General features: G+C 42.8%; 1 protein-coding gene and 1 non-coding gene across 2 annotated transcripts in view; both read left to right on the top strand.

The window, feature by feature from the left end:
• The window catches only part of MYCBP2 (MYC binding protein 2), a 153,588-nt gene that overhangs the window by 19,005 nt on the left and 108,460 nt on the right, over positions 1-26,123 (top strand). The window contains exons 2-15 of the mRNA XM_056862065.1: positions 2,923-2,998; positions 6,648-6,863; positions 6,979-7,132; positions 9,643-9,839; positions 11,099-11,341; positions 11,495-11,566; positions 11,918-12,014; positions 13,986-14,059; positions 16,769-16,907; positions 17,450-17,526; positions 18,529-18,733; positions 20,070-20,234; positions 23,071-23,229; positions 25,222-25,426. Of these exons, the coding sequence (XP_056718043.1) occupies positions 2,923-2,998; positions 6,648-6,863; positions 6,979-7,132; positions 9,643-9,839; positions 11,099-11,341; positions 11,495-11,566; positions 11,918-12,014; positions 13,986-14,059; positions 16,769-16,907; positions 17,450-17,526; positions 18,529-18,733; positions 20,070-20,234; positions 23,071-23,229; positions 25,222-25,426 (2,079 nt within the window). The remainder of the gene's footprint in view (positions 1-2,922; positions 2,999-6,647; positions 6,864-6,978; positions 7,133-9,642; positions 9,840-11,098; positions 11,342-11,494; positions 11,567-11,917; positions 12,015-13,985; positions 14,060-16,768; positions 16,908-17,449; positions 17,527-18,528; positions 18,734-20,069; positions 20,235-23,070; positions 23,230-25,221; positions 25,427-26,123) is intronic.
• Positions 18,169-18,240, top strand: TRNAT-UGU (transfer RNA threonine (anticodon UGU)). Its single transcript has one exon. It is a non-coding gene; the product is annotated as a tRNA-Thr (tRNA).

The raw sequence follows: 26,123 nt of genomic DNA, 5'->3' as shown, positions 1-26,123 counted from the left end.
GGGGTAGTTAACAGTGGAGGTGGTGATGCCAGGGTACCTGAATAGTTGCCCTGCTCCCATTTTCTCCTGCTATCGGAGACGAGATGAGCTTTTCAAGAGAGGGCTTTTCAGTCATGTCACACTGATTATAGAGCAGCGTCCTCTCGTCGATCCATCTAGTTCCAAGATTGTTAGGATTTCAATGCCTGGCGAAGGCTCAGTCATTTTGATGAGTGTGGTTTTTTGTTTTGTTTTGAAGATACTACTCATTTTGAATGTGTATTGTGATTTGTAAGCTGCCTTGATAACCTGTATTGGCCGAGGAGTATTGAATACGCATTTTAAAAATCAGTGTTCAATAATAATGCATTAGGCCTTTTGTCGTTCTCCATGTAGTCCCTTTCTTGGATTCTCACGGTGACTGGGAAATCCTTCTGTCTAGTTATTACTTGTTATTTTCTGCTGCGATCTTGACATGGTTGTTCTGCTCACTCTAGTGGTTAACTGGCTGTTGATAGGGTCACAGGTTGTGCATGCTTATTGTCCTCCTGCGACCAGTTTTCTCTCCATGCTTTTTGATAGTGCTAGGTGTACATGCAAATCGCACGTTCCAAGTAAGTGCTCCTTAATACGGGTGCTAGCGCTGGAGATTTTAAAAACTACAGTCCACCAGGCCGACAGTGCTGTGATCTAGATAGATCTTTCAGCAGACCTTGTTACCGCTGAGTGTTATGTAACCAAGGTGTGTTGCAAAAGCATAATACTGCAGAGGGCATTGCAAAAGGGAATAATGGATAGAGATGCAAGGTTTAATTAGTAGATTAACCACAATCTCATACAATGAACAAGGGCTTTTTGTTTGTTTGTTTGCTGTATTGTAGTAGAAGGAAGGAAGGCTAACGATTGCCTTTTCTTCTGACAGCGAGCAGTGACTTATGATTAACAATATACCATTCATTATGTCATAAAGGGATTTCTTAAGATTTTGCCAATGTACATATTTAAAAGGTAAAAGAATTTTTAGGTTTATGTATTTATAGACCTTGAAATGGATGATTGCTCATGAGGCCATTCTCTGTGAAGTCCCATGGGAACCCGTGTTGTTCTGTTTATTGTGTACATGAGCAGTGCTTAGTGTGTATATGGGATTTGGAGAAAGAAATCCTATTAGATCAGGTTTTGCAATTAAATAATTTCCCCTTCCCCTACGATTTCCTTTTCCCCTTCCTTGAAAGTTCTCACAGCCTCTCCCCCTTTCCTGCTTCTTTCTCTCCTTTCTACCCACCATCCAACTTAACTTTATCTCCCCCCCCCCATCTTCAGCTTTTCTTTTTTCCCCACCCCCTGGCAGCCTGTCCCTAGGAAAACTGTTTTCTTTCTCCTAGCAGCCTCCATATCCTCACCATTCCCTGCTTCCTTTTCTCCCTCTCACCCACCAACCTTTTATCCTCCCCCACCAAACTTTCTTTATATTTATTACTAATTTACTTTACTTATACTCCACCTTTCTCCACCATGGGGACCCAAGGAGCTTGAATCTCTCTCCTCTATTTTATCCTAAAAACAACACTGGTACATGAGACTAAGTCTGTGACTGGCCCAAGGTCACCCAGTATGCTTCCATGGCAGAATGGGCTAGATTTAGAACCTAGTCTGAAACTTTAAATACTACACCACATTGGCTTTTGTTGGGTAGCTGCTGTTGGACAGCAAGCCGCCAGCTCTGGGTGAGTCATGGAAGTTGGATGGTAGCCAGTCACCTGTTGGTTGCTACTGGCCTAGAAAGGTCTTCTACTGACAGAAACCAAGGCTTAAAGGTTGGCAATACTGTTGTGGTTTCCTAGCAACAGCTGTACATATCCCTTATACGGCATCCATTTCTTAAAGTGATAGGTGATGCTTCTGTTATATTTCGAGAGGGATTAATTCCTAATGTATTTTATTTTAAGATTTCAGATTTTTCGGCGAACCTGGGGATTTTTTCCCAGTTTTGTAGAAAGATCTCTCTTGTGTGTTCATGGCCTGGATTGTAGTATGCACTGATTGGGCCATGGTGAGAGGATATATTAGTAATCCCTTCCTCCCCCAATGGAATGAAAAGGTCTGTAGAGTCCTCAGCCATTTTTTTAAAGTGTCAAGAGTGCACTCTTTAGGGATAAGTGGAAAGCATCCATGTAGCTTTCTTAAGTCTCCCCAAAATCTTTCCGGTCACTTAAGGAAAGTTTCCCTTACGTTTGCAGCCTCCAAGGGGAAAATGGGTTAAAAAGTGAGGGACGAGACTGTTCTCTTTCTACTATACATTCTGCTCATCAGAAATCAGATCCTTGGAATCTGAAGATCATCAGATTGAATCATGAGGAGTAAAGACAAAGTTATGGGAATATGGTCATCCTTTGTTGGCATGAAATATTGGGCAACAAGAAAATTGTGTGTGATCGTATCAGCTGCTCAACTGTTTCCAGATTAATGGTAGTGAGACTGAGAAATATGAATATGGCATGCCATTTTTTTTACAGATGGTCTGAAATTTACTTTATCAGTGAATGTATCACTGATCATGTATCAGTGAATTTTCTTGCATCCTTTCCACCAGTTATACTGGGGGTTGTAGCAAACTTCATGCTTGTTAAGAAATGATGAGATATTTGTTACCGGGTTGTGCCAGACGATATGGTAAAAGTTTACTAAAGTGCTTGTCTAACCCTGTTCATAATGGGGTGAAAAGAATGATTAAACAATGAAGCATGTTTTATGTGACAGCCCCATTGATATAAAATTTCTATTTATTTTGGTGCCTTGGAGTGAGGCTGATTTCAGTAGCTTTGTGGAGAGCATGTGATGCTTTTGTGTCCGCTGTGTATGGAGAAATGGGGTCTGAAGGCCACGAAACCTATTGTATGTGTCTTCACTGTGAAGTAATGTTTATATTTCTTTTTATACTAGGTGTAAAAAAATGTTAAGTAAGAAGAAATTAAAAAGAAAGCAGAAGACTAAATTGAAAATAAAAACAAGAAACAAGGTAAATCATATTCTATATTACTCGACTTTATGCCATATTAGATCATTTTAGCTAGAGTTCAAATATAGCGAATTGAAGGAGAGCTTTAATAAAGAGGGGGAAATGCTAGCTGCTTAATAGTCATAGCTTGAAGAAGCAGAATATATTTAATACTACTGATTTTTGGGGGGATATGGGCAGCCCAATCCTAACGGGGATGTGTGAAAGGGGTTTGGGGCCAGCGTTACTCCAGCGCTGGTGTTAGTGCCACTTGCGCCGGCGTTAGTGCCATTTGCGCCGGCTAAAGGCACCAACGCCAGCACCGGGGCACTTAATGTTGCTTGTGGGGAGCCACGTGGCAGTGTGAGCCTCGGGTGTCGGCGCAGCTTTGCCAGCAGAGTTTTTCCAACACAGAGGCACGCGCCGGCATCAAAGGAGGCATTCCATCAACAAAAATCTCCCCCCTCCTGAATCCCTATAAATTCTCAGGGCAGTGACCAGGCTGGTTTTTCTTCAGTGCTCATTCCTTTAATTGACTTTTCACCTTATCTCATCATTCTGCAATCCTGGAGCACGTTCCTTCCTCATCAGGCTGTTTGAGGGCCTTCCATTTTTAAAATCTAATTGACCAAGTCATATTTCCTGCACATGGGGGAACCTCCCACCTTGTCTGTGGGTGCCCTTACAGTTTGCTTCTTTTGTGATTGCCATGAGGGCCAGCCGCTTCACTGTTAGATACAGAGATTAGTGTCCTTTTGAAGGCTTCGTAATAATCTGAACCACATCTTGAGTGTCTTCGGCGCAAGGTGTTTCGAAATGACATCTTTCTCCTCAACAAATTGCAGCAGTTATTTCTTTATAGAATGAAGGGGAAGAGTTGTATTTTTTCCAGGTCATAGGTGACGTTCCAGGTACTATCTGTGAAGATGCTTAACTCTCTTGCTCCTTGTTCAGCAACAGGGGCTTCAGATTAATCCTAAATGTCGTAAGTCATAGCTGAGACAGGAGTCGCTCACTGGGTATTTTAAAGAAAGGGGTTTTCTCTACTTGCTTTGCATAGGTAGGCAGCCAGAAATAGGCACAGATACTTGCAACTGGGGGAATGATCCAAGGAACGTGTTACAGTCTGCTGGCCATTTGTGTTTGATTTGGGTATCTGTGTGTTCATCGTAGGGTGTAGGGAAACTGTGTTTACATGGAATTTACCCTCTTAAATGGAATAAGTCTGCCTTTTTAAGCATTAGCATATTGATCTGGACCACTTACATAGCATGTTTTAGTGTAGGGAAGCTTTCTCCTAAGCCTTCCTGCCTTTGTTCTGTCAGATACGGTAAACTCGAGAAGTTTGATCTTTTGGAGAGGATGAGCTGTAGGAGAGATTCAGAAATGGTTTTGCTTGTGTATTTAAGGAGCCAGTTGATCGTTGTTGTTTGCAGGCTTATGATGCTTTTTGGAAAATGTTCAGACTCAGGCTTTAAAGATTCGCTGAAGAAAAAAGAGTTCATAATTGTGAGGCAGCGAGGGATAACTTTTCATACCCTTTTAAAGATGGTGGTAGCACATGAAGCAATAAGATCTCTATAGCCCACACTATTAAAATTGGTACCTTCAGTTGTTCCAAGAAGGCAAGAAATGATTTAGGACTGGTGTAATTTCCTGTTTGTCACCAGCCTTTACCAGAGTGGTTTTTTTTGTTGTAAAAGTTGAACTTTTAGATATTATTGAGAAGCCCACAAATAGAACATTAGAGTAAACTAGACTGAAGGTTACAATGTCACGGTGATGGTGAATATGTCCATATCGGGGTGTGTATAGGGGGGTGTCCAGGTAGAATGGATAAAAAGCATTCTTGTTATCATAGCAACCTACGTTGCTAGGTTCAATGACTAGCCTAAAAGTACTCTCGAGTCGCAAATAAATGTAATGTAGTGATCTGAATTCCATACTTTTGTAAATCTTTTTTCCAGTTTGAATTTATTTTTCTGCTTATAAGTTTTATTGTCTTATTTTATCATGACAACTCTTCCTCTTGATTCTGTCACCTGTGGTCGGAGAGGAAGAAGCTACCAGATCCTCGTCACTTTATGCCTTAATTATCCTTGCCATGACTGTTCAGGTGTTAGATAACAATACTTCGCATTTATATAGCACCTTAGAACATTCAGAAGTGCTTCACACACATTACCTTGTGTTCCTTACACACTGCCTTGCAAGGGTAATATGATTCCCACATTGCAGATGAGGTGTGGAGATTGAGGGAGTGGTTTTCCTGAAGCTAGCTAGCAAGTTCTTGGCAGAAACCTCACCAGGGGATTTTTCTGATTGGTCGTTCACTTCCATAGCCAGTACCTAGCACCACCTCAGTATTTCCTGTAATATTCAAGTAATGTATGCATCGCTCAATACACAGTGCTAATCATACATCCCTAGACCAAGCCAGGGAACTGCAGCTATGCACTGCCAGAGAGCGTTTAGAACGTGTATCTGCCCTTCAAATGTCACATGCTTAAACACTGGTGAACCAGCACTTTGAAGGCACAGTTTCCACTTAAATCCTGGTTTCTATAAAATGCACCTTTATGCTTGCACACCCAGTACCAGCATTGGAAGTGGCAGGGAAGGGCTCAAAGGTTGACTGCAGTAGCAGGTCAGCATCCTTTTTGCCCTTCATTAAAAGCTGCTGCAGCTGTTGGAAATGAGTCTTTTTGGTGCTGTGCCCCTGGAGAAATTGGCTGTGAATTCAGCTTAACGAGTGAGCTCATACTGTGTTATAGCTTGACATCCTTGCATCTGTTAATTCCTAAGTGATTCCTGCAGGGAAGCTAACTAAGAAAATCTTCTCTCTCTACTGTAGACTGTGTCAGGCTCCCACAGATAGTCGACATATTACAGCACTATTAGATAAATCCCCAGTTTTACATTCTTTGTGTATGCTGAAGAATGTGGTTGTGTTCAGTTTTAGACCTGGCCTTGAGTTTGGTCCGATTTCTTTATTTTTCCCCCTTTGACTTACAGGGGAAACCATTCCTTAAGCAGTGAGTGAACGTGCCTCCCTAATATTAATTGATGAGAGCCAGTGTGGTGTAGGGGTTAAGAGCAGTGGACTCTAATCTGGAGAATAGGGTTTGATTCCCTACTCCTCCATAAGAAGCCTGCCGGGTGACCTTGGGCCAGGCACAGTTCTCTTACAACTCTCAGCCCACGCAGAGGCAAGCAATTGCAAACCACCTCTGAATATCTCTCGCCTTGAAAAGAAGAAGAGGAAGAGTTGGTTTTTATATGCCAACTTTCTCTACCACTTAAAGCAGACTCAAACCAGCTTACAATCACCTTCCCCTCCACTCCCCACAACAGACGCCCTGTGAGGTAGGTGGGGCTGAGAGAGCTCTTAATAGAACTGTGACTAGCCCAAGGTCACCCAGCTGGCTTCGTGTGTAGGAGCGGGGAAACCATCCGGTTCACCAGATTAGAGTCCGCTGGTCATGTGGAAGAGCGGGGAATCAAACATGGTTCTCCAGATTAGAGTCCACCGCTCTTAACCACTACACCACACTGGCTCCCTACGGGGTCACCATAAGTCAGCTGTGGCTTGATGGCAAAATCACACACACAGAGTATTAAAGTAGAACAGGAAGATTTTGCTGAAACATAACCTCTTAATTTTTTTTAGAGTGAAAACCTGGATGGTATAGTAACCATACCCGATATCAAACTACACAGTAACCCTTCGGCATTCAATGTCTACTGCAATGTGCGTCATTGTGTCCTAGAGTGGCAGAAAAGGGAAACCTCTTTAGCTTTGGCTTCCAAAAATGCTGTGCAGAGCGGCGATTCGGATAGCGACGAAGAGGAGGAGGTGAAAGAGCCCCCCATCAAGCTTCCAAAGGTAAGCGTGCCAGGGACGGTCCTTCGAGCTGCCATGGTGTTGAAATGATGTTCCTTGTAATGTTCTGCAGTACGGAAGTCAACGCATCCTTGTATAATAGTACATCTCTCTCTAGATCATTGAAGTTGGATTGTGTGAAGTTTTTGAGCTTATCAAGGAGACAAGGTTTTCTCATCCGTCTCTCTGTCTAAGAAGCCTGCAAGCTCTTCTTAACGTGCTCCAAGGCCAGCAGCCGGAAGGCCTCCAGTCAGAACCTCCTGAAGTTCTTGGTAATAATTTATGTGATTCTCTTTCACACACCCCGCCCCCAAGTTTTTCAAATATTGGGTTGGATCCAACCAACTTTTCTGCTGATAAAAAAGGGAGAATGGGTTTGTGCTGGGCGGGGGTTCCTGTTCACGACGGAGCAACACCTTCAAACTGAACCGCCTCCGTGAGAGTTGTACTTCTAATATAATTTTACACAATTTGGCTACTTAGAAGCTCAGCAAATTACTTTGAAGCTGCTTTGAAGAAGTTAACTTTGAATTACTGCTATCTGAAGGGGGGTACATCCTGTGATAAGCTTCATGTTTTAAATTACGACCTGGCAGCTGGGTTGGGGAGATGAGCTCAATGTCTCTGAGATTTATTGTCCATGAGGTTGTGCTGGGTATCCTGGGACCTGCATGGTCAAAAGCCATGGGAGCTGTAGTTAGGACAGGAATTGGTCGAGATAGAGTGGAAAAGCTGGTTATGGAAAGCGTACATTGCATTTTTCAGAGAACGTAGGCCTGTTTGACTAGAAGGTTCTTAACGGGCTAGTCGCTAACAGCGTTATTGCATTTACTGTGTTCCAAAATTCTTTGCACTGATAAGAGTAATTAAGAGATACTGAATTTAGAGATAATGATTTTAACATTGGTAGCCAGCGTAGTGTAGTGGTTAAGGAATTGGACTAGGATCTGGGGTAAAGGTAGTCTCCTGTGCAAGCACAGAGTCATTCCTGACCCATGGGGTGATGTCACATCCTGACGCTTACTAGGTAGACTTTGTTTATGGGGTAGTTTGCCATTGCCCTCCCCAGTCGTCTACACTTTACCCCCAGCAAGCTGGGTACTCAATTTACCGACCTCGGAAGGATGGAAGGCTGAGTCAACCTTGAGCCGGCTACCTGAACCTGACTTCCTTTGGGATTGAACTCAGGTCGTGAGCAGAGGTTTTGACTGCAGTACTACAGCTTACCACTCTGTGTCACGGGGCTCTTCTTGGGATCGGGAAACCCAGCTTCAAACCCCCACTCTGCCATGGAAACTTGGTGGGTGACCTTGAGCCAGTCACACACGCTGAGCCTTGACCCTGGCAAGTACTTGGATGGGAGACCTCCAAGGACTACCAGGGCTGTGACATGGAGGCAGGCAATGGCAAACCACCTCCGAACGTCTCTTGCCTTGAAAACCCTATGGAGTCGTCATAAGTCAGCTGTGACTTGATGGCAAAAAAAACCCCAAACAACCAAAGGTAAAGGAAAAAGTACTTAGTTTTCAGTTACTGCTTTTTAAGGCACTGCAGCTGCTTGTGTAGAGAGCCAGCGTGGTGTAGTGGTTAAGGGATGTGAGGGCGATCTGGCTGTGACGTCTGTCACCCTATTGATCGCCAGGGTTGATTCGGCTGATCTGGCTGGCGCTGCGGGTGTCCCCTACCTCCCTCACTGTTCCATGTGCGTCCCTCCCGAAGCTGCACACTCTGTGGAAGAGGACGACCATCCCAGATAGAAGGAGTGTACTGTTCTTCGGTCAAGGGTATACGATAGCTAGTGGCTAAGAGCAGTGGTTTGGAGTGGTGGAGTCTGATCTGGAGAACTGGGTTTGATTCCCCACTCCTCCACATGAGTGGCGGAGGCTAATCTGGTGAACTGGATTTCCTGGCTGTATATTTATATCCATACAAATTGCGGAGGTGGGCAGAGAGGAACAAAGTGCAAATAATCTGACAGACGTGAGAGAAACATCCAGTAATGTAGATGACTTGCTGCCCCAATGCTCCGAAAGGAAGACATTTAGACCAATTGAAATGCTATAGCACATGATTCATATGGAGGTCACCCAAAAGTACGTCTCTGTTATAATCAGAACATTACTAGTATAACACTCAGTTGCACCCCTTCTTTTTTGTCTCACGGAGATGCATGATTTTCTGTCAGTGTGTTTATACGTAACAAAATAAAAGACACAAAATAAAAGACACGGCCTTGTGACATAACATATCTGGTGTTGTATCTCTTACGACTCCTATTAACTGTTGTGATACAACTGTTTCCCACAGCCTAAGGAGGTATAGCCTGAGTGTGGTGTGAGGGGGCATTTCTTAACATATTGCTGTGAATCACACTCTGCTCAGAAGGCCGGAATCCTGCGTCTCGTGGGTGTTTACACGGACCACAACACTGCTCTTGCTTGCATTTCTTTTACTCATTGATCATGCCTTTGATTTGGGAGTTGAAGAGTTGAAGAGCAGTTTCTGTCCAAACTGTAGATTTCTTTTATGTTGTAGTTTGGGTGTCTGTTTACTTTGAAATTTCAGTCAGTAATTGAGGGTTGTAAGTCTGGTGGAAACTCTTTGTTAATTCCTGCAGGGCAACATTACCCATATTGTTGTTTTGCCCCACTCGTTGCTTTCACTTCTCTAACAAAGCTTCTGTCTTGGAATGTTATCAGTAAGCATTTCTTTGTGCTAGTCAGTTTTTGTTACTCTTCAGCAATCCCTACTTTGCGCAAGTAACTTTTTGTTTTATCTTCAGAGTCTCTGTTCCAGCTTCTTCTAGAAATAACTGTTCGAAGTACCGGAATGAGTGACAGCACGGGCCAGTCCTTGACAGCGCTTTCGTGCGCTTGCCTCTTCAGTCTGGTAGCTGCGTGGGGCGAAACGGGAAGGACGCTTCAAGCGATCTCTGCTATTCTCACCAATAACGGAAGCCATGCTTGTCAGACTATCCAGGTGTTTACAGTACAGTATAATTTATTGCGGTTAAGACATCATTAAAACAACAACAAAAAAGCTACATGAACATTTGAGCTAGTCAAATAGGTTTAAAACTCTGCATCAGCTTTGATATAGTTTCCCCGTGTCTTACATATCCCAAGACAGAATTTGGCTACTTGTCTGGATACCCAGTGGTTTCTATCAGAAAACAGATATTCCAGTTTAACCACATCAGATTAATCAAGAAATCCAAGTAACACAGGCTGGAGATATTTTGATCTGGTCTCCTTGTAATATGGACATCTCAAAAGCATGTGCTCTGTAGTTTCCACCTCCCCCATCTAGCATAAACATAATATCCAGGTGTTTTGATAAAACGACTCCTTGGTCGCCATGTTGTTTGGGCAGAATGCTTATAGCCCTAGTAACCAGAATGTCATGTTCATTTGTTGCTCGCTGTTTGCCAGATAACAACGTGGACAATTTTAGAGGTTAAGGGTTGTGCTGGAACTATCATGAGACAAAAGTCCACAGATAGTAAAGCTGAGTTCAGTGTAATTGGCTTAAATATAGGTTTGTTATTTTCATGAACTTGACAGATGCCTTAAATTGACAGGTCACATGTCCTCTTATTCTGAGGCTATTCCAAATGAAATATCTGAGTCAGCTCTTCAGAAATGTTGCAATATCTGGTTTGAAATCCTGGGCTGAGACACCGTGACCTCGATCCAAAGAACTGCACAAGCATTTCTATGACCCAAGGGAGCTTGTGTTCTGCATACAATGGTCTCCTGCGTATCATGAAAAACGTCTTTAGAAACTGAGAAAAGTTTTGATAAGCAGTTCATTTGCAGGGATGTGCTGTTCAGAGAGAAAAAAAGAAAGCCTTGGGCATGCCTAAAGAAGCCTAAAGAGAGCCAGCGTGGTGTAGTGGTTAAGAGCAGCATACTCTAATCTGGAGAACCAGGTTTGATTTCCCACTCCTCCACATGAGCGGCGGACTCTAATCTGGAGAACCGGGTTTGATTCCCTGCTCCTCCACATGAAGCCTGCTGGGTGACCTTGGGCCAGTCACAGTTCTCTCCGAACTCTCTCAGCCCCACCTACCTCACAAGATGTCTGTTGTGGGGAGAAGAAGGGAAGACTATCATTCACACTAAATCTGTTGACTGCTACTGACTTTATGGTAATTGTTCTAGTTTTTTTCTTGCTTACCATTGGTAGTTAAAAGTTTCTAATAAGTGACGATTGTGTGTTATGCTTTCTTCCTTTAGGTGCCAACTATCTTAAATTCCCTCCAGAGGAGCGTGCAGGCAGTTTTGGTGGGCAAAATACAAATTCAAGATTGGTTTAGCAATGGAATTAAGAAAGCAGCCCTGATGCACAAATGGTCATTTAAGGACATTTCTGTGGATGAAGATGACCAGTGTCTCCTTCAGAGCGATGGTTACTTCCTGTATTTATTATGCAAAGACGGTCTTTACAAAATTGGATCTGGATACAGTGGAACAGTCAGGGTAATGTAAAGTTTGTGCTTGGGCTGAAGTTCATTTAAAACCGTTTTAAAATAAGTAAACAGTATAATAATGAAACCTGCATTGTGCAGGGTTGTTTTTTCCCCATTTTGTACCATTAGAACAGTTGCCATACTAACTTCTGCTACATTACAGGGTCATATATACAACTCTACATATCGCATCAAAAACAGAAAAGAGAAAAAGTCTTGGTTGGGTTATGCTCAGGTAGGAGAAACTTTTGAAACAATACAAAGGGATTAATTTCACACTGAACCAACCTTCAATAAAATATGGAATTAAAACTATGTATTACTTGCTAATTATTTTGGTGTACATGTAAAGAAGCTGTTTGCCTTAGCCCACACTGCTTTTGAATTTTATGTGAATCTATTAAGCTATCATAATTTGCTTTGGTTTTAGCTGAAAGCTTAAGTAGTCAGTTCGTTAAAAGGTGGAATGGGCGTAAATTCTCGTGTGAATACACAGGCTCTGAGATTAGTTAAAGATTTTAGGACGGTTTCAAAATACAGTCAGCACAGTTCTGAAACTCGTGTGATTATATTTTATTTTTAACAGGGTTACTTGTTATACAGAGATGTGAACAATCATGGCATGACGGCCATAAGAATAAATCCTGAATCCTTGGAGCAAGATGGCATAGTCACTTTGCCAGGTATGGGAAAGTAGATTGCCAAGGAGATAAGTAATACTTCTTTCGATGGGGTTCTTTAATGTGAAGACAGGCAGAGGACCTGACAAATGTAATTTTCACTAGCCTTTTAGACAGGCAAAGGAACTGACAAATGTAATTTTCGCTAGCCTTTTAGAAGTAGCTGAACCAGAGAACATTTCTCATCCCTAACTGACTTATGAGAACATATTCTTTTACGTGAACTTGGGAATTTATGGCATTAAGTAACAGAAAAATTAATGCGTCATTAAGTGATGCGTTCTGCTGACATAAACCACAGGGTGGGGGGGAAGGTATGGTCAAAACCCATGTTATCAACTTGTACGAATAATCCCAGTTCCCAGTTGTTTTGCCGAAGTTCGAGTGTGTATGATGTTCCAGAGATGACACTTGCCTTCTGCTGCTGCAGACCATTACATCATATAAAAGCTTCTACCACCTGTGCAGTCAGTATGTGGAATGCCCGCAGGGCAGCAGTTTTTACATGACAAGATGGGAGTCTGTGTTGACACGAAAATTGTGTGTCGTGGCTGCAGGAGCACATTGGTGGCTACTGGGCTCTTAACAGCAGTGTAGTGGTTTCCAAAACTCATGATTGAGGAAGAACCTCAACAGGTGGTGGTTGCAGTTGACCTCCTTTGACTGTGTATGGTCCTCCCAATGTTTAACATATAAGCTACTATTTAAGTAGCACATACATTTCTAGATTTCAGGTATTAACTATTATAAATTTGTAATGTAAATGTATGAAGTTGTATTACAAATGTATCTATAGATAAGGAGGGGCCCATTGCTCAGTGGTAGAGTACCTGTTCTGCATGCAGATGGTCCCAGGTTCAATCCTCAGCATGCCCAGTTAAAAGCATCAGGTAGCAGGTGACGCAAAGGACCTGCCCCCCAGGAGCGACCCTGGTCAGAGGAGAGAAAGCTGACCTTGGCAGACAGGTATACTGACTCAATATATGGCAGCTTAATGTGTTCCTGTATTCTAGGTTCAGTTTGCACACAAAGAAATCCAGTGATTATATTTTATTTGTGTGTAAATTAAAGCATTGATAAATTACAGAATTGATAAATTCGTTACCGTTTAACATTGCTAAGAGCCCCATGGCGCAGAGTAGTAAACTGCAGTATTGCAGTCCAAGCTCTGCTCACGACCTGAGTTCGATCCCGACGGAAGTCGGTTTCAGGTAGCCGGCTCAAGGTTGACTCAGCCTCCCATCCTTCCGAGGTCGGTAAAATGAGTACCCAGCTTGCTGGGGGTAAAGGGAAGATGTCTGGGGAAGGCACTGGCAAACCACCCCGTAAGCAAAGTCTGCCTAGTAAACGTCGGGATGTGACGTCACCCCATGGGTCAGGAATGACCCGGTGCTTGCACAGGGGACCTTTACCTTTACCTTTTAACATTGCTACCTGAAATCTAGAAATGTATGTGCTGGTTAAACTGTATATTACTTCATTATGTCCTGCAGTACGTTGCTATAGTATGTATTATGGTTAAATTGAATATTATCCTTGGGAAATACATTGTTTATTGTTGATATTTTTGCCTTTTTGGAAGGGGTTTCTTGGTGTGCACGTGTGGGGTAATTGTAGTATGTATTATTTAAACATGCAATGTAGTTTTAAAAAATAACTTCAGCAACCTGGATCCTATGTAACGTAATGAAGTACTGATGTAAAGGTTGATAAGCTCTGAAGCAACTTCTTTATGCTAATCAAGTATATGCACCATAAGGAAATCTTACAGGTTTAAGGCACTGTAAGATTCCTGGGTTTTGCTTTAACAGGTTAAAACATGGCTATTCCACTGGCATCTTTTCTGTATATTCAGCTTCATCCTGTAGGTTTCCTTTCTTTCTAGCACTTCACTTATGCTTATGAATGAATTGTGTAAAGTTGAAGGGTGAAGTATTGCCTAATGTGAGTTGACATTGCAGTTGTTCTACACAGATGGCCAGACTGAAGGACAGAACATCCTTTTCACTGATGGAGAGTATATTAATCAGATAGCAGCATCACGAGATGTAAGTCAAGTTCTTTTTTGTGTAACGTTTTGGCGATGAATTCCGTAAGAGATGAGAAATGTAGCCTTCAACATTCTTGTGTAATATCTAGAGTTTATTTTAAGTAGAGGTATTATTACATGAAACAAAAGTGCTATAAGATTAAATCTGATTTTAATTTTTAACAAGCCAACTGAAAAAAGAAACACACATTGCTCTTTTCTTTTTCTTTTTTGCAATGGAAACCAGAAAGCTGCTTCTCTTTTGCATAGCTCTTTTGCCAATTTCTGATCTCATACATTTCGTTACCTTCATTCTGATTGCACTGTTTTGTAGGGCAATCATGCAGACTTATAGTCCATTCCTGAAGGGAGGGAGCAGTTAGGCAGCAGGCGGGAGCAGCACAGCCGTGCCATCTCCACAGAGGCTTCCCAGTGTGGAAGAGCCAGTGTGGAGAGCCAGTGTGGTATAGTGGTTAAGAGGGGTAGTTTGGAGCGGTGGACTCTGATCTGGAGAACCGGGTTTGATTCCCCACTCCTCCACATGAGCACCGGAGGCTAATCTGGCAAACTGGATTTGTTTTCCCACTCCTCCACACGAAGCCCCCTGGGTGACCTTGGGCTAGGCATACTCTCTCAGCCCCACCTAGCTCACATGGTGCCTGTTGTGGGGAGGGGAAGGGAAAGGAGGATTGTAAGCCGGTTTGATTCCCTCACAAGTGACATCCACGCCAGCCCCGGGACACCACGCCACAGCCCTCGGACACAGGCACTGCCTCCTGGGAACATTCCAGTGGTGCGTGTCCCTGCTCCGATATCCTGGGAGGCGTTCCTGGGGTGGAGCTGCCTGTAGGCAGCCTCTAAATTCCTTTTGCCCCAGAAATGCCAGAAGGAAGAAGAAGAGGAATTGGTTTTTATATGCTGACTTTCTCTCCCACTTAAGGAAGAATCAAACGGCTTACAATCACCAGTTTGATTCTTCCTTAAGTGGGAGAGAAAGTTGGCATATAAAAACCAATTCCTCTTCTTCCTCTTTTTCCTCTTCTTCTTCCTCTTCCTCTTCTTCTTCTTCTGGCATTTCTGGGGCAAAAGGGGTTTAGAGGCTGCCTACAGGCAGCTCTACCCTAGGAACGCCTCCCAGGATGTCGGAGCGGGGACACGCACCACTGGAATGCTCCCAGGAGGCAGTGCCTGTGTCCGAGCGCTGTGGCGTGGTATCCCGGGGCTGGCGTGGATGCCACTTGTGACAGTGTGAGTGCCCCTTAGCCCAGGTTAAATGGGCACTTATGCTGGCCCGGGGTCACGCCAGCTCCTAAGGAGCTTCGCCTCCCCCTTCAGGATTGCACACTTACTTCAATCAGTGTGCTTGGTCTTCAGTAACTGCACAGGCTTGTTCTATTAAGCTTGGATCCTGCTGAAAATGTTCGCTGTTAGAAGCGTTTCTGTCAGCAGAGCAAAACCTTCTTGCCTCTTCCCTGCTGTAGCCCAAAATGTCCCCAATATACTTCTGGGAGGGTAAGACCCTGACCAACAGCTTGAGGGAGAGTTTCAAGTTGGCAGTGGGAGGGAAGAATTGGGAAAATTACCTCCTCCCTTCCGACGGTGGAACTATTAGGTGGTTATCCAACCCTCAGTCTTCTCTAAAGAATGTTGTTCTAAATCCAGAATTAGAAGTTCGGTAGTTTGGTTGATAAGTTTAACACTTATTCAATTGTTTTCAGGAAGGATGTTGTCCCGGGAAGGTAGGTGAAAAGGCATGTGAGAGGCTCTGAGATCTTTGATAGCATTTTGGTTCGTTTGTGGTGTTAGCGGATGGTGTATGTGTTTGCTGCTTGGTACAGACGAAAGCAGATGTTAAAAATGGAACAGTAGAAGGAAGCTGGTAAAAACGGGATTCCTCATTTTACTAACAAATAAGTTAAAATGTTTTGCGACCTTATTAAACTCCTGGAAATTGCTGCAGTTCATGCTGATTTCCTGAACAATGAGTGCTGAATGTAACTTCTATTTAGAAGCATTGTGTAATATTTTTTATTTCATCATCCTTGCATTGTTTCTTTTTCTTAAGATTCAATTATTTAGCCTTATTTTCTTCATGTAAAATTGAAGGTATACATGGCTGCAGGTTTTATAAACTTCAGCTGTTATTATATCTAGTGAGAGTTAAGTATCGTACTGGCAGTAGGGAGGTGAGCATATGAAATAGTATTAAAGTGTTTTAGGTCTATAGGTCAACAGTGTGTCAATTAGCTTGTTGTGTTTATACTCTTATTCAAGTTGATCGTCGCCTTACCTTGCATGTACCTTATTTAATTGCACATAATAAAGAGCTACAGAAGGTTCACAGTGTAGTGGTTAAGAGCGTTGGTTTGGAGCAGTGGACTCTGATCTGGAGAACTGGGTTTGATTCCTCACTCCTCCACATGAGCGGCGGAGGCTAATCTGGTGAACTGGATTTGTTTCCCCACTCCTGCACACGAAGCCAGCTGGGTGACCTTGGGCAAGTTACAGCTCTGTTAGAGTTCTCTCAGCCCCACCTACCTCACAGGGTGCCTGTTGTGGGGAGGGGAAGGGAAGGTGATTGTAAGCCGGTTTGAGTCTCCCTTAAGTGGTAGAGAAAGTCGGCATATAAAAACCAACTCTTCTTCTGATTTGGAAAGGGTGGGATTATCCTGTCTTTCCAGACCAATAAATTTTAAAGTTGTTGAAACTGATACTTTCTCTGTCACAGGATGGCTTTGTTGTTCGAATATTCGCAACAAGTACAGAACCTGTGTTACAGCAAGAACTGCAGCTCAAGCTGGCCAGAAAATGTTTACATGCGTGTGGTATCTCGTTATTTGACCTGGAGAAAGACTTGCACATTATCAGTAAGGCATCGCTTTTTCTGCCTTTGGCTTCATGATGTTTTGCATGAAAAAATGTCAGGGTGAAGAAATATCTGAAGCTAAAATTTAAGACTGAGGATGTGGGTTGTAGTCATGGGCAGTTGTGTTGCACACAGACACATTCGTACAGTGTAATACAGTGCATTTACAAGTCATATTTGCCTTGTGTGGAAGACAGTGGTACCACTTTCTGCAAACAGTATGTCAGTTACCATTTGCCAATTAATGATTACTACATAATCTGTTAGGCTATAATAGCTTAATATCCTGGGGCTTGCAGATATGTTTGCTCATGGTTAGAATCTTTACTGAGCACAGGTTGATATTTCGGTGTTTTCAGCCCTACGATAACTAATGGTGACATTTACTTGAAAACAAGCATCACTTCATTCAGGTTTCTACTTGAATGCTCGAATGGACATGAACCATGTAGAGCTGGGAACTGTGGTGCTTTAGAGCATGAGATTCATACCACTTTTGTTTTGAAAAAACATTGATGACTAATTGTAGTTTTGTACTCTCAGGTACAGGGTTTGATGAGGAGTCGGCTATTCTTGGTGCAGGAAGAGAATTTGCACTAATGAAAACGGCTAGTGGAAAGGTATTGGAAGTGCTTTGTTATGGATAATTAGCACTGGGTACTTCATGATAGTACTTTTTAGAAACGATGTAACTTCCTACGTGGGCCACTTGCCTTTGATACTGAGTATTCTGCATTTACTTATTTTACAAGATGCAAATAGGAAAGCCGCGATATGCAGTAGAAAGCCAGCGTGGGACTGGGGGAGGCGATCTTTGAATGAACACATTGCCAGAGGGAAGCCCTTGACCTTTCTCAGGTTATAGCCTCTGCAACTGCATTTTGTAAAAGAAAAAGACATTGAAGGAAAGCTACATGTGACTAAACGTCATGTGAGCCCTGCAATTCAATATTTACAGATTTACTTTCACAGGATGAAAGCATCTGGGTACATGCTTCCAGTTTTGCCAAATAACAAAAACTTGATCATGTAGCAAATCGGTGTATACCAGTAGTAACAGTATAAAGTGGTTGAGTTGGGTCCAGTTCCTCCTCCTGCAAGCAGAACGGCTCTTTCGTTTGGCTCACCCAAGGTAGTGGTGGGCATTTTTGCTGATTTCCCCCTCTTCTCTCTGCAGACTAGCGCTGTTCCTGCAGGTTTCCTGACCCCAAAGAGCTGTTTTTTGGGTGGTGCAGGAACTGAGTATATGTGTGTGGGAGGGAGGGGCTGTGGCTCAGTGGTAGAGCATCTGCTTTGTATGCAGAAGGTCCCAGGTTCAATCCCTGGCATCTCCAGTTAAGGGTCTAGGCAAGTGGGTGATGTGAAAGACCCTGCCTGAGACCCTGGAGAGCCGCTGCTGGTCAGAGTAGACAGTACTGACTGTGATGGACCAAGGGTCTGATTCAGTATAAGGCAGCTTCATGTGTTCATGTGTTGGGCTCATTCTGCTTCTTTTAGTAGAGTTCTGCTCACTGAACAACTTTTTTTTCTTGTTTGCACCAATGAAATGACACGGCTTCTCTCTGACTCTTTGTAACGTATGTTTAGGTGATCACGTAGCTTTTGTGGATTCTGTTTTCTAGATTTATTATACTGGGAAATACCAGAGCCTAGGAATCAAACAGGGTGGTCCTTCTGCTGGAAAGTGGGTAGAGTTGCCAATTACCAAGTCTCCAAAGATTGTTCAGTTTTCCGTCGGGCATGACGGTTCACACGCCTTGCTTGTCGCAGAGGATGGAAGCGTGTTTTTCACGGGCTCTGCAAGTAAAGGGGAGGACGGCGAATCAAGTAGGTTTGGCAGTAATATGTTTATACCTGTTTTAAAGGCCATTAGAGAATTTTTTTTTAAATGAAAATGGAGATTCTTCATAGTGTTCCCGTCCTTTGTGTTGGGGTTTATCACCTTCCTCCCTTTGTTATATCTCAGTTTAAGGTCCCGAAACGTGGATGCACTTCTCCTGTGAATAACTATCCCAGTATACATACTTTTTTTTTGCAGAACAGTATAACTAAATTAAGTGCTAGATGAAGAAAAGAGCAAGAGTCTAGTAGCATCTTAAAGACTAACAAAATTTCTGGCAGGATAATAGCTTTCGTGAGCCACAGCTCACTTCTTCAGATACTAAGTACTAGATAATATAGTGATATGAACAAACTTGCAAGGGTTTGTGTAAATAATGCCACTACGCAGAAAAGAGAAGAATTTATTAGAAATGAAGTATATTCCTATCTCTTTTAATTGTATCCATTAAAGACAAGAGTGAGAAATTGTAGATGAAAGTCTATCCAGGTCAGGGCTTGTTTGTTTATATGTTCTGTTTAATTGATTTAAATATTTTATAAATATTTGTTATTTTATTTTATTTATTAGATTTGTATGCCACCCATTCCTGACAAGGTCAGGCTCTGAGTGGCTCACAACAAGAATATAATACAATAAAATACCATACATTAATATAATTAAAATTAAGTTAACATCAATTAAAACAGGCGCCTAACTTCAAGTGGTAAAAACAATGTTGGGCAGCCGTCCAGGGGGAGGTCTCAGTCAAACAAAGCAACCCATAATCAAAAGAAGGAAGGAGAAAACTCTGTTTTAATAGTTTGATTGTTGGCCACTTTGGGACCTAAGTTGGGTGGAAAGGCAGCATACAGAAGTTTTAAATAAATAAATAGTATGGCTTGCATGATATTTTTGGGAGGTTGAATATATTAAAAGAAATGTAAGTGATTAATAGTTATAGATTTTTGTTGCCTTAATCTGAGCCCTTATATACCTGAACATATTTGCATAACTCTGAAAAAGGGGGAAGGGGGAAAGTAGATGACTCATACTTTCACATGGACATTCTCTTTTCTTTGACTTCCTGCAAGAGGACAAATGGGAGAAATATAGTAGATATTGTGGGAGGGGAAAAATGTCTTATCCATCACCCACTTTGTGTCTAGCTGATCTGGAACATCTACTAAACAAATACCAGTGACAGTTTGATCATTATGAACAAATACCGTTGACAGTTTGATAAATCTGAACGTTTGCCTAAGAATCGTAAACTCATTCACTTCCTCAGCTGTTTGTTAAAAGTTACACTCTGTGATGTGTCTTTTCTTTCCCTCTCTGTAGCCAAAAGCAGGCGGCAATCTAAACCATACAAGCCCAAAAAAATAATCAAAATGGAAGGAAAGATTGTGGTGCATACTGCGTGCAATAACGGGAGCAGTTCGGTCATTTCGAAAGACGGAGAACTCTACATGTTCGGGAAGGATGCTATTTATTCTGACAGCACAAGTAAGTTGAAGCTTGAGGTGTGTTAAGGCAAGTAGAACTGGTAATTTGGTAAGGATAGCAAGGATGTGTATTGAAGTAATAGGTGTCTGGCTTGAAGACTGAAAGTTACCCGGTCGAGAGTGATTGAGTGTTTGACCTTGATTGGTGGGGGAGGGTTTTTGTTAAGGCATTAGCCTCGTCCTGGCAACAGCTGTGCTCTTTTCTTCTGACGGCCCTCACTAGTGAGTAGGATAGTTTTAATTGCTTGTTATGAATCGACAGCGTTTTCTTTATGTTCTTCAAAATAAACTTCGTTTTACAAGATTAATGAGAAGAACTGTGCTTTTTGTGACTGCAACTTTCCTGGGGACCAACCGAAGGACGGAGAGATGCTTTGGCAAAGAAAAGCTCTCGACCTTGTTATCAAATGAACCACACCTTGCCCGTTGTGAGTCTGAAAGGGCTGTCGTCAGCATTTCGGACCCGGGCGAGAGGTTGCCGGTTGATACAGGATATATAAAGAAAGGTGTACTGATTTAAAAATTTAAAACTAAGAGGATACTTGGAGAAGGAAACACTTGGAGAAAATATATTTAAAAGAGAACAAATTTGTGGCAGTGTACTGAGATTATTTCCTTAGGGTTACACGGTCGATACAGGATGGCATAAAGGTTGGGTGGTCTAGTGGCTGGGCTAAGATCTGATTTTAAAATCTCTGCTCAGTCGTGAAGTTCATTGCGTGACCTTAAGTCAGTCACTCTTCCAGCTGAACGTAACTTTTGAGATTGTTGTGAGACTAAAATAGAGCAGGGAGAACTACGTTGCTGCCATAATTCCTCCAAGGAAGGGATGGGTGTGTAACTGCTTTGCAGTATCTTACAGATAAATGGCCACTTGAAATCTCTTTTAGAGGAATGAAGGCTAACCAGCTGTAGTACAGTATGAAGTCCCTCTCTGATTATTTTTGTGTAGACTATGTGCTGTTGAGATCTGTCTTCTGCTTGGTGACAGAAACCTCCAATTAACATTTTAGTTTGGAAACTTAATAAAATGAAAGCGTCATCAATATGCTGATGACATGAAAATCTATTCTTCCTTTTCAGTGAAGTCGGGTAGGTCTGTGGATGTTCTACATCATAGGTGTCAAACTCATTTGTTACAAGGGCCGGATATGACATAAATGTCACATGGTCGGGCCGGGCTATGTGTATCATAAAATTTAATGCTACGTACTGGAGTTACAACCTTTATAGAAGACAAGGGCAAAGCCAATTAATATTATTTTTTTTGTCGAAGGCTTTCACGGTCAGAGTTCATTGGTTCTTGTAGGTTATCCGGGCTGTGTAATTCCAAGACCACGGTTACACAGCCCGGATTATTTTTTTTACCTAATTTTTTTACTTAAAATACAAACATGCTTAAAACAATAAAACTCTTACGGTATTTTCTTTTATTTAACAGTCTATGATAATTGACACTTCGGGACTAGGGGGGTGGCTACCTTGGTTGGTGAGCCCACACCAGGCTCGCCAGGCCAGATTGGGATGGGGGTGTGTGTGACTGCCCCATGGGCCAGATAAGAAAGCGCTCTCAAGGGGACAGATCTAACCCCGGGGCTTATGTTATGTTTTTGATGGACCAAGGGTCTGATTCAGTATAAGGCAGTTTCATATGTTCATGTGCTCCAAAGCAGAGGGCTGCCCCTGCAGCTTTGAACATGCAGAAGGTCCCAGGTTCAATCCCCGGCATCTCCAGTTAAAGTGACTAGCAAGTAGGTGATGTGAAAGACCTCTGACTGGTACCCTGGAGAGCCGCTGCCAGTCTGAGTAGACAATACTGACTTGGATGGACCAAGGGTCTGATTCAGTATAAGGCAGTTTCATGTTTGACACCCCTGTTCTACATGATTGTCTGAAGGCGCTAATGGGCTGGATGAGGACAGCAAATTAAAGCTTGGTCCAGATAAGATGGAGGTGCTGTCAGTCAGTACTGTGGCCAGACGATATGTCTCGGATGCCGCTCCCCTAAAAGACTAGATTATCATATTGGACGTGTATTAGATCTGTGTCTGCAGATGGAGGTGCCAGTCTCCTCCATGGCATACCGTGCCACCTTCCTTGAGATGCGTGGTCTGCCCACAGTTGTCCATACTTTGATCGCATCAAGGTTTGGTTCATTACCGTGTGCTTTTAGGGACTCTCTTTGGAAGCTTCAATCAGTGCAAAACACAAACAACAAGAGCTGCTTGCTGGTGTGAGTTTACAGGGAACGTTCTGAAGGATCTGTGTGCTGGTTTCCTGTGTGCTTCTGGGCCCAACTCAGAGTGCCTATAAAGCCCTAAACAATATGGAGACAAGGTATCTAAAGGATCTCCTGCTATCATATGAGCCTGCTTGTTGGTTAAGATACCCAGATTGGAAGAGTGTGTTTCTCCACTTTCAGAAATAAAGGTTGTTGAGCGCTGGTTCTAGGGTGCTCTCTTCTGTGACACTTTCCTTCCCTGCAGTGTTTTGGCATCTACCAAGTTTGTTGAGCTTCAGGTGCCAGTCGAAAACATACCTATTTCCAAGGCATTCTGTTTTTCATTTGTGTTTGTGTCCTCCGTCCTTGCTTCTCTCGTATTTTTATCTCCGTTAATCTCTGTTGTTGTCTCGATTTGTATGATTTTTAATGTTAAAATGATTCTGCTGATTCTTGTATTGTTTTATAATTTTGAGTATTGTTAGAAACTATCATGGAAGCACATATGTTTAGGATATAAATGTTTAAAATAACTATATATTTTTATCACATTATGCCAGATTTCTGGACTTGGGGAAGTCAGATGTTTACTGTTCCCTTGTGCATTATCTCACAGGTTTAGTAACTGATTTGAAAGGCCATTTTGCAACTCAGGTAGCCATGGGCAAAGCTCATACTTGTGTGCTAATGAAGAACGGAGAAGTGTGGACATTTGGAGTGAATAACAAAGGGCAGTGTGGCCGAGACACTGGTTCCATGAGCCAGGGAGGAAAAGGTCAGTTCCTTCCTCCTTTCGTATTTCTATAGTTTGTCTACATTGGAGTACCATTATCAAAGACAATTTTGTGCATACCTTTCACCATGTCTTCCATTTCACATTTTTGTGCTTTTATAGGCTTTCCCCAATCAGTATCTTCCTTTTATATGTGCGCGTGCACACACATGCACATATAGTTGAAGATGTTAACATTCTGAACGTCCTTCCGTCTTGCTTGCATTAGATGTAGCTCTGGCCTTACTTTGAATGTCATAGTCCGAATTGGTGCCTAGCGCCCTGGTGACGAAACCTGGTGACTGAACTGTGCACAGTGTAAAGATGAGCACCTGTAATGCTCAGCCTTTCATTAAAGTTCTTGCCTTAGTTTTTCATGATCCATCTATTATAGTCCTTATGATTTCTTATTTGACATTTCTAGTAGACCGCTGTTCTTAGTCTCCTGTTCCCTGGTTTAATTGCTTCCTGATCCTGCTGTTTTCTGTAGACTTTTCAGTATCCTGCCTCAAACTTAGCTGCAGTTTTTCTTTCCACAAACCTTATTAAAGTGAACTATTCTAACATATTTTCAGCAGATTGTGTTCTTTCTTAGGTGAGCTTGTACAAAGTTCTAGGCTTTTTTGGGGGAAATAAAACTCACTTGAATAGTTTAATTTTATCTTGAAACTGTGTGCCCCCTCAGTTCTAGGGTTTGGGTGTATGCTGGTAGAGTATGGGAATAGCGAAATTATCCACAAATTCAAACCTCTATTTTTGGGGGACAGATGCTTTTCATACTTAAAAGGGGAAAATGATGATATTATGCTAGAATATTTCTTTGGAGAGTGCATTGCCTATACTAGCCATGTTAAAAAGAGAGAATGGAGGATACCTAGACGGAAGGTGAAACTTTCAGTAACTCAAAGGGCAGGTGTACTGGTTGTCAGTGATGGTTTTTGATAGGTAGTGGGAGAATTGGAGCATGTGGTCTAGAGTGGGGGCTTTAAAGTAGATTAAGTGCTGTTGCTGTTAGGATTTCTGTTAGGAACTAGCTTGTTCTATGTTGCTCCAGAGACTAGGACACGGAGTAATGGATTTAAACTAATAGAAAAGTGATTCCACCTAAACATTAGGAAGAACTTTCTGACGGTGAGGACTGTTCGACAGTGGAATGTGCTGCCTCGGAGGGTGGTGGAGTCCCCGTCTTTGGAGGTCTTTAAGCAGAGACTAGATGGCCATCTGTCGGGAGTGCTTTGATTGTGGGATCCTGCATGGCGGGGGGAGGGTTGGGGTCACTGGGGATGTGGGGGGAGGTAGTTGTTAATTTCCTGCATTGTGCAGGGGGTTGGACTAGATGACCCTGGTGGTCCCTTCCAACTCTATGATTCTGTGATTTGTGTGTGTATGTGTCCATTGTTATGAATTTCATGGGGGTTAATCTTTTGTGAGCCGCCTTAAACCTTTTTTGGGAAAGGTGGGATACAGATGTTTTAAACATCTAGGATGATACAGATGTTTTAGACATCTAGATGAGTTCCTCTTGTGTGTCTGTAAAGTGCCATCAAGTCACAGCTGACTTACGGCGACCCTGTATGGTTTCAAGGCAAGTGACTAACAGAGGTGGTTTGCCATTGCCTTCCTCTGCGTAGCAAACCTGGCATTCCGTGGTGATCTCCCATCCAATTACTAACCAGGGCTAATCCTGCTTAGCTTCTGAGATCTGACGTGATCAGGCCAGCCTGGGCCATCCAGGTCAGTGCAAGTTCATGTTTGATTACTTCATTTATTGAGAGCACCAAGACCCCGTAGAGTGGTACTCGGGGAGAACTTTGATTAATTCTGTGTCTGATCTTTTGTCAGTGTACGTAGTCACCTGACTTTTAAGAGGCAATTGTGTGACTGTCAGGCACTTAAAAGAATTACTGCTTTCCAAACTTAGATCGACTATATGAACCCTGTAATACTATGCTGGTTTACAGAATCTGGCATGGATTGTTTCTGGTTCTCTCCTAGCCTTTGGAGTGGAGAACATGGCAACAGCAATGGACGAAGATTTAGAAGAGGAACTAGATGAAAAAGACGAGAAGTCTATGATGTGTCCGCCCGGCATGCATAAGTGGAAGCTGGAGCAGTGCATGGTGTGCACTGTTTGTGGGGACTGCACCGGTTACGGAGCGAGTTGTGTTAGCAGTGGACGCCCTGACAGAGTCCCTGGAGGGTAAGCGAAACTCATTCATACTTAGCTTTGGAAACACTGAATAAAAGTTTTTTATGGAATACAGCTGACTTGTATTGTCACGATTACTATAGGGGGGCTGCCCTCAAATATGGCCATTCAGTGGCAGATAGTATACCCATAATTGTTTAAAGCAATGTTTGGAAGGCTCCTGTTGGCAAACCTTGTGGGCACCTCTCTGTGAACCACCTTCAGGTCCCGAATGGAAGATAGGTGGGATATAAATACATAAAAGGTAAAGGTAGTCCCCTGTGCAACCACTGGGTCATTGCTGACCCATGGGGTGACGTCACATACCGACGTTTGCCAGGCAGACTGTGTCTACACTTCACCCCCAGCAAGCTGGGTACTCATTTTACCGACCTCGGAAGGATGGGAGGCCGAGTCAACCTTGAGCCGGCTGCCTGAAACCCAACTCCCGTCGGGATCGAACTCAGGTCGTGAGCAGAGCTTGGACTGCAGTACTGCAGCTTTACCACTCAAGCAAACAGTATTTTCGACAAGGGCAGCAGTTTCCGAATTGCTAAGTATTTATACCCCACTTTTTCCTCTGAAAAGCCGCTTACAAGGAAAATCTGTAAGTCAGTGCCAGTAGGCAAGCAACGAAAGCAAAACAAGTACGTCTCAGGCTGGTCCTGGATTTGTTGGCTTGGGCCCTTTATGCGTGGGTACTTGGGAC

The sequence above is a fragment of the Euleptes europaea genome, chromosome 16 (genome assembly GCF_029931775.1).
Source record: "Euleptes europaea isolate rEulEur1 chromosome 16, rEulEur1.hap1, whole genome shotgun sequence".
In the NCBI taxonomy this organism is placed as follows: Eukaryota; Metazoa; Chordata; class Lepidosauria; order Squamata; family Sphaerodactylidae; genus Euleptes; species Euleptes europaea.
This window is presented reverse-complemented; position numbering and strand designations above follow the sequence as displayed.